At 36.9% G+C, this 13,167-nt stretch overlaps 1 protein-coding gene across 4 annotated transcripts in view; it reads right to left on the reverse strand.

The window, feature by feature from the left end:
* Nucleotides 1-13,167, reverse strand: part of WDR7 (WD repeat domain 7) — a 284,359-nt gene that overhangs the window by 52,012 nt on the left and 219,180 nt on the right. For all 4 annotated transcript variants that reach the window (XM_069468368.1, XM_069468366.1, XM_069468369.1 and 1 more), the window contains one exon: nt 11,348-11,447. In XM_069468368.1, coding sequence (XP_069324469.1) covers nt 11,348-11,447 — 100 coding nt within the window. The remainder of the gene's footprint in view (nt 1-11,347; nt 11,448-13,167) is intronic.

Consider the following 13,167-nt stretch of genomic DNA (forward strand, 5'->3'; position numbering starts at 1 on the left):
TCACCTGTTGAGCTCTATAACCTAGAGTTAACCAAAGCAAAAGCTAGTTGTGCTTGTAAATATGTAGCTGATTTAAATATTAATATATAACATTTATACAGTAATAGTAGGAAGAGGGCTTTAAAAAATACATATTTACACATATAAAATTAGGTGTGAGACAACTATAAAAGACTAGGAAATGCATAAAAATCTAGGATTATACTCTGAGATTGCTTTGAAAGTATCTTTAATTTGTCAATCCACTTAAAGAAACAGAAAACGGTGTGGCTTACCAAGAAAGATGTTCTAAAGCTATAATCAATAGGCCAATATGGAAACAAACTCCTAGGTGCCACATTAAAAGAGATGGGAAATAAAATTATCTTTATAAGATTTAAATAAAAATGAAATGTTTAAGATATATATTATTTTATATGTTTCTATACTTGAGCAATATTTTTATTAACTGAGCAACTTCTGGGGCTGAGGTACTAGATCCAGGGCTTTCATGGTGCCCGTGTGTGTGCCTCTTCCCCCTCTAGACTTGGGGTTCATCAGGAGCTCTACTTGGGATAGGACTTACCAAATCTGGACAAGGTCTTTTAAATTGCCATCAACATCTCTTTACAATGTGTCATGAACTACAGACTCATATCTTCATTATATACCATATATATATTTATATATATATATAAAATGAGTCATATTTATTAAATAACTACTATTATTCCAGGCCTTATTCTAAGTAACATATATATTGAGAATGGATATAAAGAATACAAGGCAATGAATCCAGAAGGAATTTAATGTACTATGACTCTCCTATCTAATGTTTCTTAATTTTGTGGACTCTATATATGTGAATATATACACATACATATATACGAACATTTATACTTTCTTTTTTTAAGTGTTGAGGGGAAAAAGAGAATGGCTAGCTGGGAAACTGAATGGCATTGAGAAATATAGATGAAATAATGTGAATTTTGAGAATCAAAATAAATTTTAGCCTACCTAATGCTTTTGCAAGGATGCCAAAATGCTTGTAATAACTGCAAGGTTTGTAAACAGAATTCTCTGCCTTATGTATTCCCAATTATAGATGCTGCTAAGGATTTAACTTTCTCAGTGCAAAACTCTTGAATACTGCCATTCAAAGCATAACACAAATATAAGGAATACTCAATGAGCAGTGAGATAAACAATAGGAAAAATACTCCCCTATCTGGTTAAAAATATTCTTGTCAAAATTTTAAACTTTCAGAATAAATGATGGTCTAATTTTAAGCATTGTTCCAAATATCTGTTTCTCTTCCTAGAGGTTCTTCTCTAAATAGCATTTCACTGTTAAAACTGGAAGCTTGTTGGGTAATTCTTCAACACAGTGTCAGGAAGCCATTGTTTTCTCCAACCATTCATCTTATTATCACCCCTGATGCCATATTTCTGGCTGTTGCTCCAGAATGTCATAGGAAGCAGCTGCCATAAAACCAGCTGCAGAAAAGAGTAGGAGGAAAATACCTAAAATGCCACTGTCTGACTAAGTACTGTAGTCAATTCTCCCTGCAATTTTTGCAATCACCACATAAGTGCCCTTGATGTATAAGCATTATAGACTTCTGCTTGGTGAAAACTGTGCCTGAAGCTTAAAACTCTGCCTTAAAGAAACATCAATCTTACTGTCCACAAGATCCCTAAGGTCCATTGCTCCTCCTAACTAGGAGTAAAATCTCTGTTCTTTTTAGAGAAGAACACATTGTTTTCCAAACTTCTATTAATATAGGTGTGTTTGCTGACATTTCTGTTTAGTGTGGACTCTCAGCTTTCTTTTGATATCTAGGACCTTAGAGTCTGGCCAGAATTAAGTGTATTATAGAAAACAACACAAAGCTTATTTTCATAAAATGCTTTAAATCCCATACTGAAAACATTTTAGTATCTTGCCAAGCTCTTCTTCTCCTAAAAATATTATTTTAGTTAACAGAATGTCAGCATTCAGTTATTTCTTTAATATTTTGGTAATGCTATGTAACTTTACTTACAAAATCTATGTTACTAATTTAGCACTTAATAAGTCACAGATAAGAAGTGCCTCTATTTATCTATTGGAATAACTGTTTCTCACGTAAGATCGGTGCAACTTCCAGTGTCATACTGATTTGAAAACTGCTGTATTATGAAACATTCACATATGCTGGGGAAAACGTTTCGGAAGTTTTTGATAAGTGTGCTTTCCAGATGCTTCCCGGTCCTCTGGGCTTTGCATATGTTGGACCTTCTGCCTGGAATAATGTCCCTTGCTCTTCCCCTTCTTTGCCTAACTCCTAATTATTAATGGCTCAGTTCAGATGTCCTTTCCTTTAGGGAGCCCTTCCTGACCCATTCTCCCCAGACTCCTAAACAAATCTGCGCCAGCGCTACTCCTGTGTTCTTCCGGAACACTGCAGGCCGCCTTCCCAGAAAGGTTAGTGCAGTATTTCAACAGTGAGTTTGTGTCTGTCTTCCACACCTCAGTATGTTCCTTGAGGGCCAGAACAATTCATATTTAGGTTTGATCTTTTGCATACGATATAATGTCTGCCACAGAGAAGAGCCATCGTAAGTTTGTTTTATAAATAAAATGAATAATAAATCACAAATAAATGGAGAAACAGTCTGTTGTCTAAGATGACAAACACAGGAGGCAAAATAGGCCGATCGTGGGGCAGGGGTTCATTTTTTATGAGCATAACTGCAGCTCAGAACTCATTCTGTTATTCACAGAAATAGTGAATAACTATTTCTGTGGGTGTGGGTGTGGAGAAACTAATGCTCATAAAATATTTGTGGGAAAACAGTTTCAGAGCATTCTGGTAATCAAATGCACAAATCTTTTGACCTAGCACTGTATATGCAGAAATTTACCCTAAAAATCATCAAATATGCATAAAAATTATACAAATAAGGATGCTTAGGGCAGTGAAATTACTCTGTATGATACAATAATGGTAGATACATGTCATTATATATTTGCCCAAACCCATAGCACATACAACACTAACAGTGAACTCTAACGTGAACTACTGACTCTGGGTGACAATGTGTCAGTGTAGGCTCATCAATTATAACAAATGTCTCACTCAGGGACGCTAATAATCAGGGAGGCTATGCATGTGTGAGGAGAGGGGGTATATGGAAAATCTGTATACCTTCTGATCAATTTTTCTATGAACCTGAAACTGCTCTAAAAAATAAAGTCTATTAAAAATTTTTAATTACTCAGAAAGAGCCTAGTATTCAGTCATGTTAAAAGTAATATTTATAATAATTTCAAAAAATCACCAAAGAACAAAAATATCAATAGGATGACAGATTAATGCTATGGAAAAATCACGATAAGATTAATCACAAATGAATAAGGACAGATCTGTAAGTATAATTTTGAAAGTTGCTAATTACTTGGTTGATGTGCTATTTATCCTACTTATAAGATGAATTCAAACAGTCCTAGGAAAAAAGAACAGCAGGAAAAAATCATAAGAAAGCAATGATAACAGATCTAGCTGGTATAAAGTACTATACACTGCAGCAGGAAAGGATAAGACGGGGTTGAGTGATTTTGTCCTATTTAAAGCAATGGTTAAATAATAATTATGATGGCTAACTTTTTTGAGCACTTACTTACTATTGGGTGACATTTGCTTTATATATATTTATTCTTCTAATCATTATAACACAATGCTACAAGCATTATTATATCCATTTTATAGATGAAGAGACTCAAGTACAGAGAGTTTAAGTACCTTGCTCAAAGCCATAAAGCGAGTGAGAATCCAGGCAGCTTTAGTTTCAGAATCTACTCCACTAGCTACTCTACTACACTGCCTTCTCTAGTAAGAGGAAACAAATAGCTTGGAGATTGAATTTATAGATGATATTAAATTTGGCATATTATAAACACCAACAAATAAATAGTAATAATTATTCTGTGTAAAAAATATGGATACAAATAGAAAGTTTAAGATGGCTGTATAACTTACAAGGGGTGTAAGAAATTCCAAGGACAGGCAAACATAAATTTCAATGGAAAAATTAATGAAAACATTAACGAAAACAGAGACAACTTTCATTATTTTGATGTGGACTGTCTTCAGCATTTTTGTTTGCCAGGACTGCCTCACCTGTTAGTACACAGTAATGTATATCCGGGAGAGGTGAGACATTTCAATATAATATAAAGACAAATGTAACCAGAAAGGGGCATCTCCTGAAATCCTTGTAATAAATCATTCAACAGTTATTTCTGAATGCTTCCTATGTAACCTGCGAGAGGACGAGGAAGGGGGATGATAGAGGATAGCGCTATCAAATGAAACATGGCTCAAAGGAGGAGGGGATTGTGTACAACGATCAAAACCAGAATCTCAAGGCCTTAAGAACAGGTCAAGAGCCCAACTTAGGCTGTTCAACAGAGGAAAAAGGTAGATTCCACCAATACCGCTAAGGAAAAGTTAACTCAGTAACTGGGTAAGGATGAAGAGGCAGGATGGACTGTGGTGTCATCATATTATTATGCCATTAACAGAAAAAGGTAGGTTAGAAAGGATGCTGATACAAAGTAGGGGCTGGGGAGATTTCCCAACACACTGAATTTGAGACAATAAGATACCTAAATGGAAATGTCTAGCAAATCATTAAAAGTCAAGGAGCTGGAGTTAAGGCAGGGCCCTGGCTGTAGACCCGATTTGTTTTACCTGCTTACTGGGAATAGTCAGAGTCAATACTAACGTATGGATTTTCAGCCAAAGTCAGGAAAAAGAATGGATAAAAGAAGAAATTTGTACTCTGGACAGTGGAGTGATAAGAATGAACCTTAAGGTACTCCAAGAAATTAAGAAATCCAGCAAATAAGATAGTGAAATGAAAACCAAGACAGAGATAGTGCTATGCAAGTCAAAGGCAGACAATTTGCGGGAAAGGGAAATCAATTATATTAAGCCACACCAAGGGAGCGAGTGATGTCAGTGGCACTATTGAAGTGGAAGCCAGAAGGTATGGTGCAGGGAGAATGCTGTAGAGCACTCATTCACTACATACAATAGTTTAACAAAGGAGAGAAGTAGAATGGTAGCTACAGAAAGGATTATAAAATACTACTTTAAAGGAGACATTAAGGATAGATATACCATGAAGCTAATGAAGTTTATTTTTTATGTTTTTGATTTGCACAGGCCTCAGTTTCCTTTTCTTAAAGGGAACTCTCTCAAATTATATGAACTCCAGGTCCTATAAAACCTGGACTGGCCCCTGGAGCCATAAGGAATGAAGTAGGAATTGATGCATTCCACAAGCTGATAAGAGTAGCCCTCAAAATTACTTTGCATTTGAGGAAAAAATGGGAAAGATGGTAGAAAGCTTATTAGAACAATGAGGCAATCTCCCTCATCTTTCATATATACTTTAAGGTGGCTGTACTTACACTGGTTTTCTCATTAGTTTGCATGTGCAGATGCTTGCATATAATATTGCTGGACTAGTTGGTGAAGTCCTTTGTTGGCTGAAGAATGAAAGTATGCCAGGTTGGACAATGATGAGCTAAGTCAGGGTTCAAAGGCTGGTAAAAATAGATTTGGACAGAGTGCAGGGTTGTTTTTACTTTCATACTTTCAAACTAGCAAAGGGGCAGGGCAGAGGATACTCCAGGAGATAAGGGTACAAGTACGTGGATGTGGTATTCTGCTGCCTCTTCTTTAATCAGGGAGGTGTAGCTGAAGTTCAGAGGTCAATGCATCTATCCCACATGCAGTAAAGAAATCTGCAAGGCCAGAGGAGCTCAAACTGTAGGCTCACCGCTTTTTATACCATTAGGCTGTGTGATGTGGCACACGTTAATAATCCAGAACTTACCTCCCGCTCCACAAAGGATTATAATAGCTAGAGCACAGCAGCCACAGGTGTATAGATATAATCAACCTTCGTCCTATTTTTTTCCCTTCATTGTCTGGCCTATGGCAGGCCTGATCACGGTCCACTACAGAAAATCAGGCATATCTTTCGTGACTTGTAAGAAAGGTTTTCTATGCTATTTCTGAAAAGATATCTTATCATGCTGAAATATAACTATGTCCAAATTAATATTTTTGATATAATTATAGTATATTTTTTTTTTCATTTACTGTATCATATTTCTTAACACATTTTTTACTCCAAAGACTCAGGGTTATTTGGGCAACATACATTTTATTGTGCATCTATTATGTACCAGACACTAGACTTATATGAGGCTTCAAGAATACGCTCTTTAAGGAACTTAAACTTTTCAATAATAAACTTCTTTTAATAATTTGAGATATAGACTCTTCAGCCATTTGCTTTCTCTCATACATCATTGCTTTTTTTGTAGTTCTTCACCAAAGCATGAGAAGAAGGTAAGTGCCTAGATTTACCAAAGTAGATCAGATGCCACCAACTGACATAGCACAGCTGGCTCTGTAGTTTCTGCATCCTTGGATTCAACCAACCATGGATCGAAAATATTCAGGGAAAAAAAGTGGAAGGGTGTGTCTGTACTGAAAGTGTACAGGCTACTTTTTGGTCTTTATACCCCCAACTATTTACATTGTATTTACATTGTATTGGATGTCATAAGCAATCTAGAGATGATTTAAAGTACATGGGAAGATATACCTAGGTTATATGCAAATACCATGTCATTTTATATCATGGACTTGAGCATCTGTGGATTTTGGTGTCTGTAGGGGTCCTGGAACCAATTCCCCAGATGCTGAGAGATGAAGTACAAACTTCATAAGGAAAACTAGCTAGCTACCATGAGCCTAACAGAACCCTGCACAGAGCCAGCAGCTACTACAAAGAATGAAATCAGTGAGATATGCTATCAAGTCTGCCAAACCAAAGGCAGCATTGCTAGAGGAAAGATTTTCATTGCCGATTTAACCAAACAGATACGCCAAGCTCTAAGGAGTCAGGGAACCTAATTCGCCTGCTTAGCAGGACCGCTGCCTATCATCAAAATTTAAGCACTTCATAGGGAGTTAGATACTTTTTTTTTTTAATTAAGCAAAATTCGAGTCAGGTATATTCTTAAATTGCTAGTGCTTGCCAAATAAAAGCAAAGTCAGCAGCACAGCAGGACTTTAACTATTGAATTGCATCAAAGTTTTTGATCTCCATAACCAGTAGAGACTCAGCGATCACCGCAGGCAAGAGCTGCCTTCAGAAAGGAAATCTACACATGGCCCGAGGCAGCGCTGCTTCAACTTTTCCAGCAAAATGCTCCCAACTGAGCAGTGCGAACTGCTAGCCCTACGGTCCACAAACACCCAAATGTCTCACGTTTTATTTCTAAAATTCCCTAAAATTAATGTAATTTCATTGTAATATAATATATTTCCAAGTTTATTTTAATAGTAGCCACCATTTATTCGCTAAGAATTTTACTTAAATTATCTTATTTACTTCTGACAAAGACTCTCTCCTTTGACCAAAACTTTAGTCAGGCTTCTCTGCCTTACTAGGCCTGATCTCGGGCTTCCCTCCCTGTCCCTGTTGAATCCAGTTTGAGCAAGAATCTTGCTACATCAGTTTAGCAAAAGTCCCCACCTCACCACCCTCCAGTATCTTACAACCTAGCAAGAATCCCGTCAAGTCAGTTTAGCCAGGAACGCTCCCTCTTAGTAGTTTTCCTTTCACTGACCCTACCCTGCTCCTTGGTTCTAAATCCCCAATTGTTCTTGATGAAGTTGGAGTGTCTCCCCCTCTGCAAGACCCCGTTGCAGTGGTCCCTATATCTACCATCATGGGCCTCCCTTGAGTAAAGTCTGCCTTACCATCTCTTTTTTTACCTTTTAACTTTTTTTTTTAAAAGGGAGTGGGTAGTGAGGAGGGGTGGTCAGTTTCCTTGTGGTTTTCTTTGGTGTTGTTGAGAGAGTCTCACTCTGTTGCCTTGGGTAGAGTGCAGTGGCTTTATCATAGCTCACTGCAACCTCCAACTCCTGGGCTCAAGGGATCCTCCTGCCTCAGCCTCCGGAGTAGCTGGGACTACAGGCACACACCATCACACCCAGCTAATTTTTCTTTTTTAGTAGAGATGGGGTCTCACACTTGTTCAGGCTGGTTTCGAAGTCCTGAGCTCAGGCAATCCTCCTGCCTTGGCCTCGCAGAATGTTGGAATCACAGGCCTGAGCCACTGCACCCGGCCCTGCCTTACCATCTTTAACAGTGTTTGGATACATTTTTCTTACCACTTCTTATGATAACAGGCAGTATTTATATTAATATCACCATTTTACAAATGAGGAAACTTCAGCTCAGAGAAGTTAAGAAACTTTCCCAAGGTTATAGAATTAATTAGTGGTGGAGATGAGATTCAAGATCACATAACTTTCTAATTATCTTTATCTACCATATTACACTATAATGTTTTAAATCACTTTTAGTTAAATTAGTTAACTCTTCCTCTTCAATTACCTTAGTCAGGGGTCAGCAAACCTTTTCTATAAAGGGCCAGATAGCAAATATTTTAGGCTTGCGGACCACCTATAGTCTTGGCCAGCTGCAACTACTCAATTCTGCCATTGTAGTAGACAATACATAACCAAATGAGCTTACATGTGTTCCAATAAAACTTTATTTACTAAAACAGGTGGCAACCCAGTTTGGGGCCATAGTTTGCCAACCCTTGATACAACTAAAATTCATGTTCCAGAGAGATACGTAGTATCCTGTGGCTTTGCATAATCTCCCACTCTAGTTTGGGAAGAACAGGTCTAAAGAAAACAGAAGGAAAAAAAAAAAAAAAAGAAGCCAATACCAAAAGGTAAGGAAAAGGGACTTAATTTTTCTTTTATTCCTTACCAACCAATATAACAACAACAGGGGACATATGTAACCCTCCACTTCAGTCTCAGTTGTGGGTTCTCTGGCTTTACTGGGCCCCGTGGATCTTCTCTTTGGACCCCTCTCAGTCTTCGCCATCCTTCTCTTCCTTCGGCCTGACTCCCCCATCTAGGTGGTTAGGCCTTATCTTTCCACCCAGCTGGGATCCTACCCTCATAGCCAAGTGAACTTTCTAATTATTTTTTAAATCATATCTCTTTACTCATGCTTGAAAAATTGTACCACTCTCTCTGTTAACTGATTCCAACAGATTCTCCAAGAAATGCTTTACTGCATTCTTTGTTCAAAATGATCCTTTGATTCGCCCTATGAAACATAATTTCTGAATATGCCACCTATACTTGTATATTCTGCTTCAGCTGTTGACTCACCTATTTTAAATATTACAACAGTAATAAAAGAATTAAGAAGAGAATTGCTTAAGAATCCAGCCCTTGACACTGGATCTAACTGGAAATTGGCAAAGGTGAAGACTGATTTTGGAGATTTACCTTTGTTTTCGTGTTCTGAATGATGAGAGGAAAGGGTAATCTTCCCTCTCAGACAGAACTGGAGGGTAAAGGTTATTCAACCAACATAACGCTAATAACTTTGGGTATCAAAATTAAGAAGATGAGGTAGAAAAAATGGGGGGGGCAGTAAAATGTCTAAATGTACTAAAATGATGTACAGAAAATGGAATATGAATGCTATTATATATTCTTGTTAAGAAAGAATGTCTTTGATAAGTGTATCACAAGTAATTTAATGGAAAAGAATAAGATATTCAAAATATTAATTTTTTTGCATGTTACCAAGATCTTTACTGAGACACTTAGTAGGAAGAAAAATGGAAAGAAATGTATCCTTAAGTACAATTTGGTACTTTTTCATTAATTCTTAAGTGCTATTCTTCTCCCACTCATCCTAGTGTCACCTCACTGTGTTCTCATTGCCTCCCTCTTCTTTCCAGTGGTGGCAATTGTATCTTATCTGATAACAAAGAGTCCTTGCTATGACGTCCTCCCTTCATTTTTAAAGAAGCTTGACAAGGTCCCTTCGTTCTATTATTTTTTTTTGTCTTTACGTTGTAGATGTTTGTGATTTATTTCTCTCAAGTCAGCCAGTAGTAATATACTTCAATTTTTAAAAAAGTGTCTTAACAAAAGAAAATCTGAAAATGCTATTTGAAGAACCTGTCTCTCTTATGAAAGAACATTGCCAACAACATGCAAGTTAATTTTAAACAAGCATTCCGAGTGGTTTCATTGCTCTAAGTGAGAGCACTGAGTAAAAGAATATGGTCACCAGTGGGAGTTAATGTCTTTAAAAAAAAAAAATCACACACACAAAAAATTTGATAGCTAAATAAACATGGCAAATGGTGCACACTCCACACATTCCCAGGAAATGTACAATGCACAGTCACACATTAGAGACTCTGAGAAGACCTGCACAAAGAAATGTATTTAACTTTCAAACACTATCCCCTAAACTTATCTGATCGACCTTTGAAACTTTTATTCCCAACACCTATTACCATCTCTTATAACTATTTCATGGAAAGAAGACAGGAAAGCTTTTGGAGAATTACTCAATAGTTTATTAAATTTAAAATTTTAGCCACATCCTTATGCATTTCTTCATATTTCTTTCGAAAATTCCTAATATGGTAATGTTAATACAACCGAATATATCAGCATTAATAAATGCCACAATGAAATATAAGAAGCTGTGATTTGAAACTATTCATCAGTGAACATTATAAATTTACCATGATCATGGTAGAGCCTCCCCCTGGTTTTGTCACTAACAGTGTGATTCTGGGTGGGATAAAGCGATTTAAAGTTCTGAGCTTCACTTCTCTTATATCTAAAGGGGGCCAGACTTGCTCTTTCTACCCAACTAGTATATTTTGAGAATCAGGTGATCAAGATCAGAATCAAAAAAAGAATTTTTCGTAGTACAGTGTTATAAAAGTATAAAAATACATTATTTCAAATAGAGCATCGATTTCCTTTTTAGAAGTCTAAATGCTACTGTGATTTCTTCTTTTTATGAACCCTCTAGATTACTAGATTACTGTCTTAGAATTACTAAATATCCCATTTTACTTAGACCGAAAATTCATTTTTGTTCAAACCATCACATCATAATAATGCATCATCAAACTTTTTGGAAAATGCAGCACAAAAATAAGTAAGAAAATCAGAAAACGTTTTAAAAAAGACACATTACAAAGTAGTTTGCCAGCAATGCTACCTTAATCTGGACTCTATTCTGAGCTCATCTGTGGCAGCCCTTCAGGCCCAGTGAATAAAGACAGTAGGGCTCTATATTCTTTGAGTCCTTCATTAAACTATTGATCCCTTTAGCATTATCCATAATGTTCCAGCAGCTCAGCACGTCAACTGGTAAAGTGCTAGTCTCTCTCTCCTTTCGATAACTTCCACACTTTATGGAGAGGAAGTCACAATGATTTATTTACCTGACATTTTCCAGTCCGGATGTCGTACAGGGCCACTGAACCATGGCGAGCTCCAACTGCTATTCTGTGATTCCGCTCATAATAGCTGACCATGTAGAACCTGCATTGAACATTTTAACAACAACGACAAAAACAAAAATCCAGGTGAGATGACCTGCACATGAAAGTGGACAGCAACATGTTTCAAAGATTAAAGCCAGCTCTGATAGAAATTACTAAATAAATATACTGATAATAAACATAGACCGTTCAAAAAATGTTTCAGTAATTCTTAAAAATCAACTGAAAGAAAAACGATGTAGATTATCACTTAGGCCGCTTAATAATTATTTTCAACAGAAAACAACTTATAATCACAAACATGCTTGAATTTCTGGAAAAAGAAATAGGGTCAAATACATAAAGATTAAATACAAAAACCCAGTTTTGCTACAATGACTGTTAGGCAAATATTTCTATTTGAACAGAAATGGAAAAGATGAAAAGGCTTACATAGTCAATCTAATTATGTTCTCATGGTTTATTACAGTATTAAGGAGTGAAATATACTTTCTTGCAGAACAATCATAAAAAGCCTACATAAATTTATGCTTCAGTTCGTATCAGTAACTTAGAATGAAATTAGAAAGCTATCCACCAGAAAAAAGTTACCCTGCAAATTCCCTTAATTTCCTATATTTACTAGTTTATCTAAATGATAGCTGTGGCCATAGGCGGTATGAATAAACATCTTTGGTGCTTATTTTGCATTGCATAAAAATAGGATTTAGGGAGGATAGTTTGAAGGTCATAAGAGATTGATTTAGTGTTTTTTCTTTTTTTCTAGATTAATTTCCATGACTGGATTAAGTTTTTGAATTCCTGATCTATGCTCTGTCATACTGATTTCAGATCCATATGGCTAGGGCCTGAGGCAAGAATAAAAATTATTAGAAGTGTAAATAAAGTATTTATATCTGCAAAGAGTTTCACAATGAGGTGTATCCAGAAAGTATCTAGTCAGGTAATAATATGAAAAACAGAGACATTTATTGAAGAAGATGCAAGATACAAAAACACTGTACATAGGACAATGACACCTCAGTCCCCTTCAAAGCAGGCACCTTGGGACCTCATACAGTTCTCCCTGTGTCTCTTAACCTAACCCGTACACGTTCAACATCCTCAGGGTTTGCTTGTTGCAGGCCTTCCAGAACATGGCTCAATTTCAACAGATTCTGGACCATCTTTGAAGTGTTTGTGCCACACTTTCATTTGCACTGCACTCATCGCATCATCCCCCAAAGCCTTCTGAATGATCCAAATAGTTTCCTTGGAGGAACGTTTAACGCAAAATTTGATGCAGATTCATTGCTCTACTCGCTCAGTCATTTTGAATGTGACGCCCACACAGTACACATGCGCACGCAAGGCGTCTAGCGCCCCGCTGACTAGTACAGTGATGCCATCATTGTTCACGCATGCGCATTCCAGTCCACTCGCCTTGGCTGCCATGTTACATCCTGCAAACGGTTCTCCTTATGTTAAAAATGGCTGGATGCTTCCCATTATCTAGTTCTATTGTCTCAGTGTGAGTTGCCCAGATAACAAGTGGCCGACCCTAAATATTCATGAGGATTTTGCATCAATTCTACTATCCATTCTCTGCCCCTTCCCTCTTTGGTTCCATACTACTAACCTTTCTGTTAAAACGGGGAAGGGGAAGTAAGACATGATAGAAAAAAATCTCATCTCATGCTTTCTTGAAGTAGATATAGAGTAAAAACTACTAGGGCATGGGGCAGCATTTCTGAAATTCTAGTAAGAGAGGCTGAGAGAGA

This window comes from Eulemur rufifrons, chromosome 5 (assembly GCF_041146395.1).
Source record: "Eulemur rufifrons isolate Redbay chromosome 5, OSU_ERuf_1, whole genome shotgun sequence".
NCBI classification, from domain to species: domain Eukaryota; kingdom Metazoa; phylum Chordata; class Mammalia; order Primates; family Lemuridae; genus Eulemur; species Eulemur rufifrons.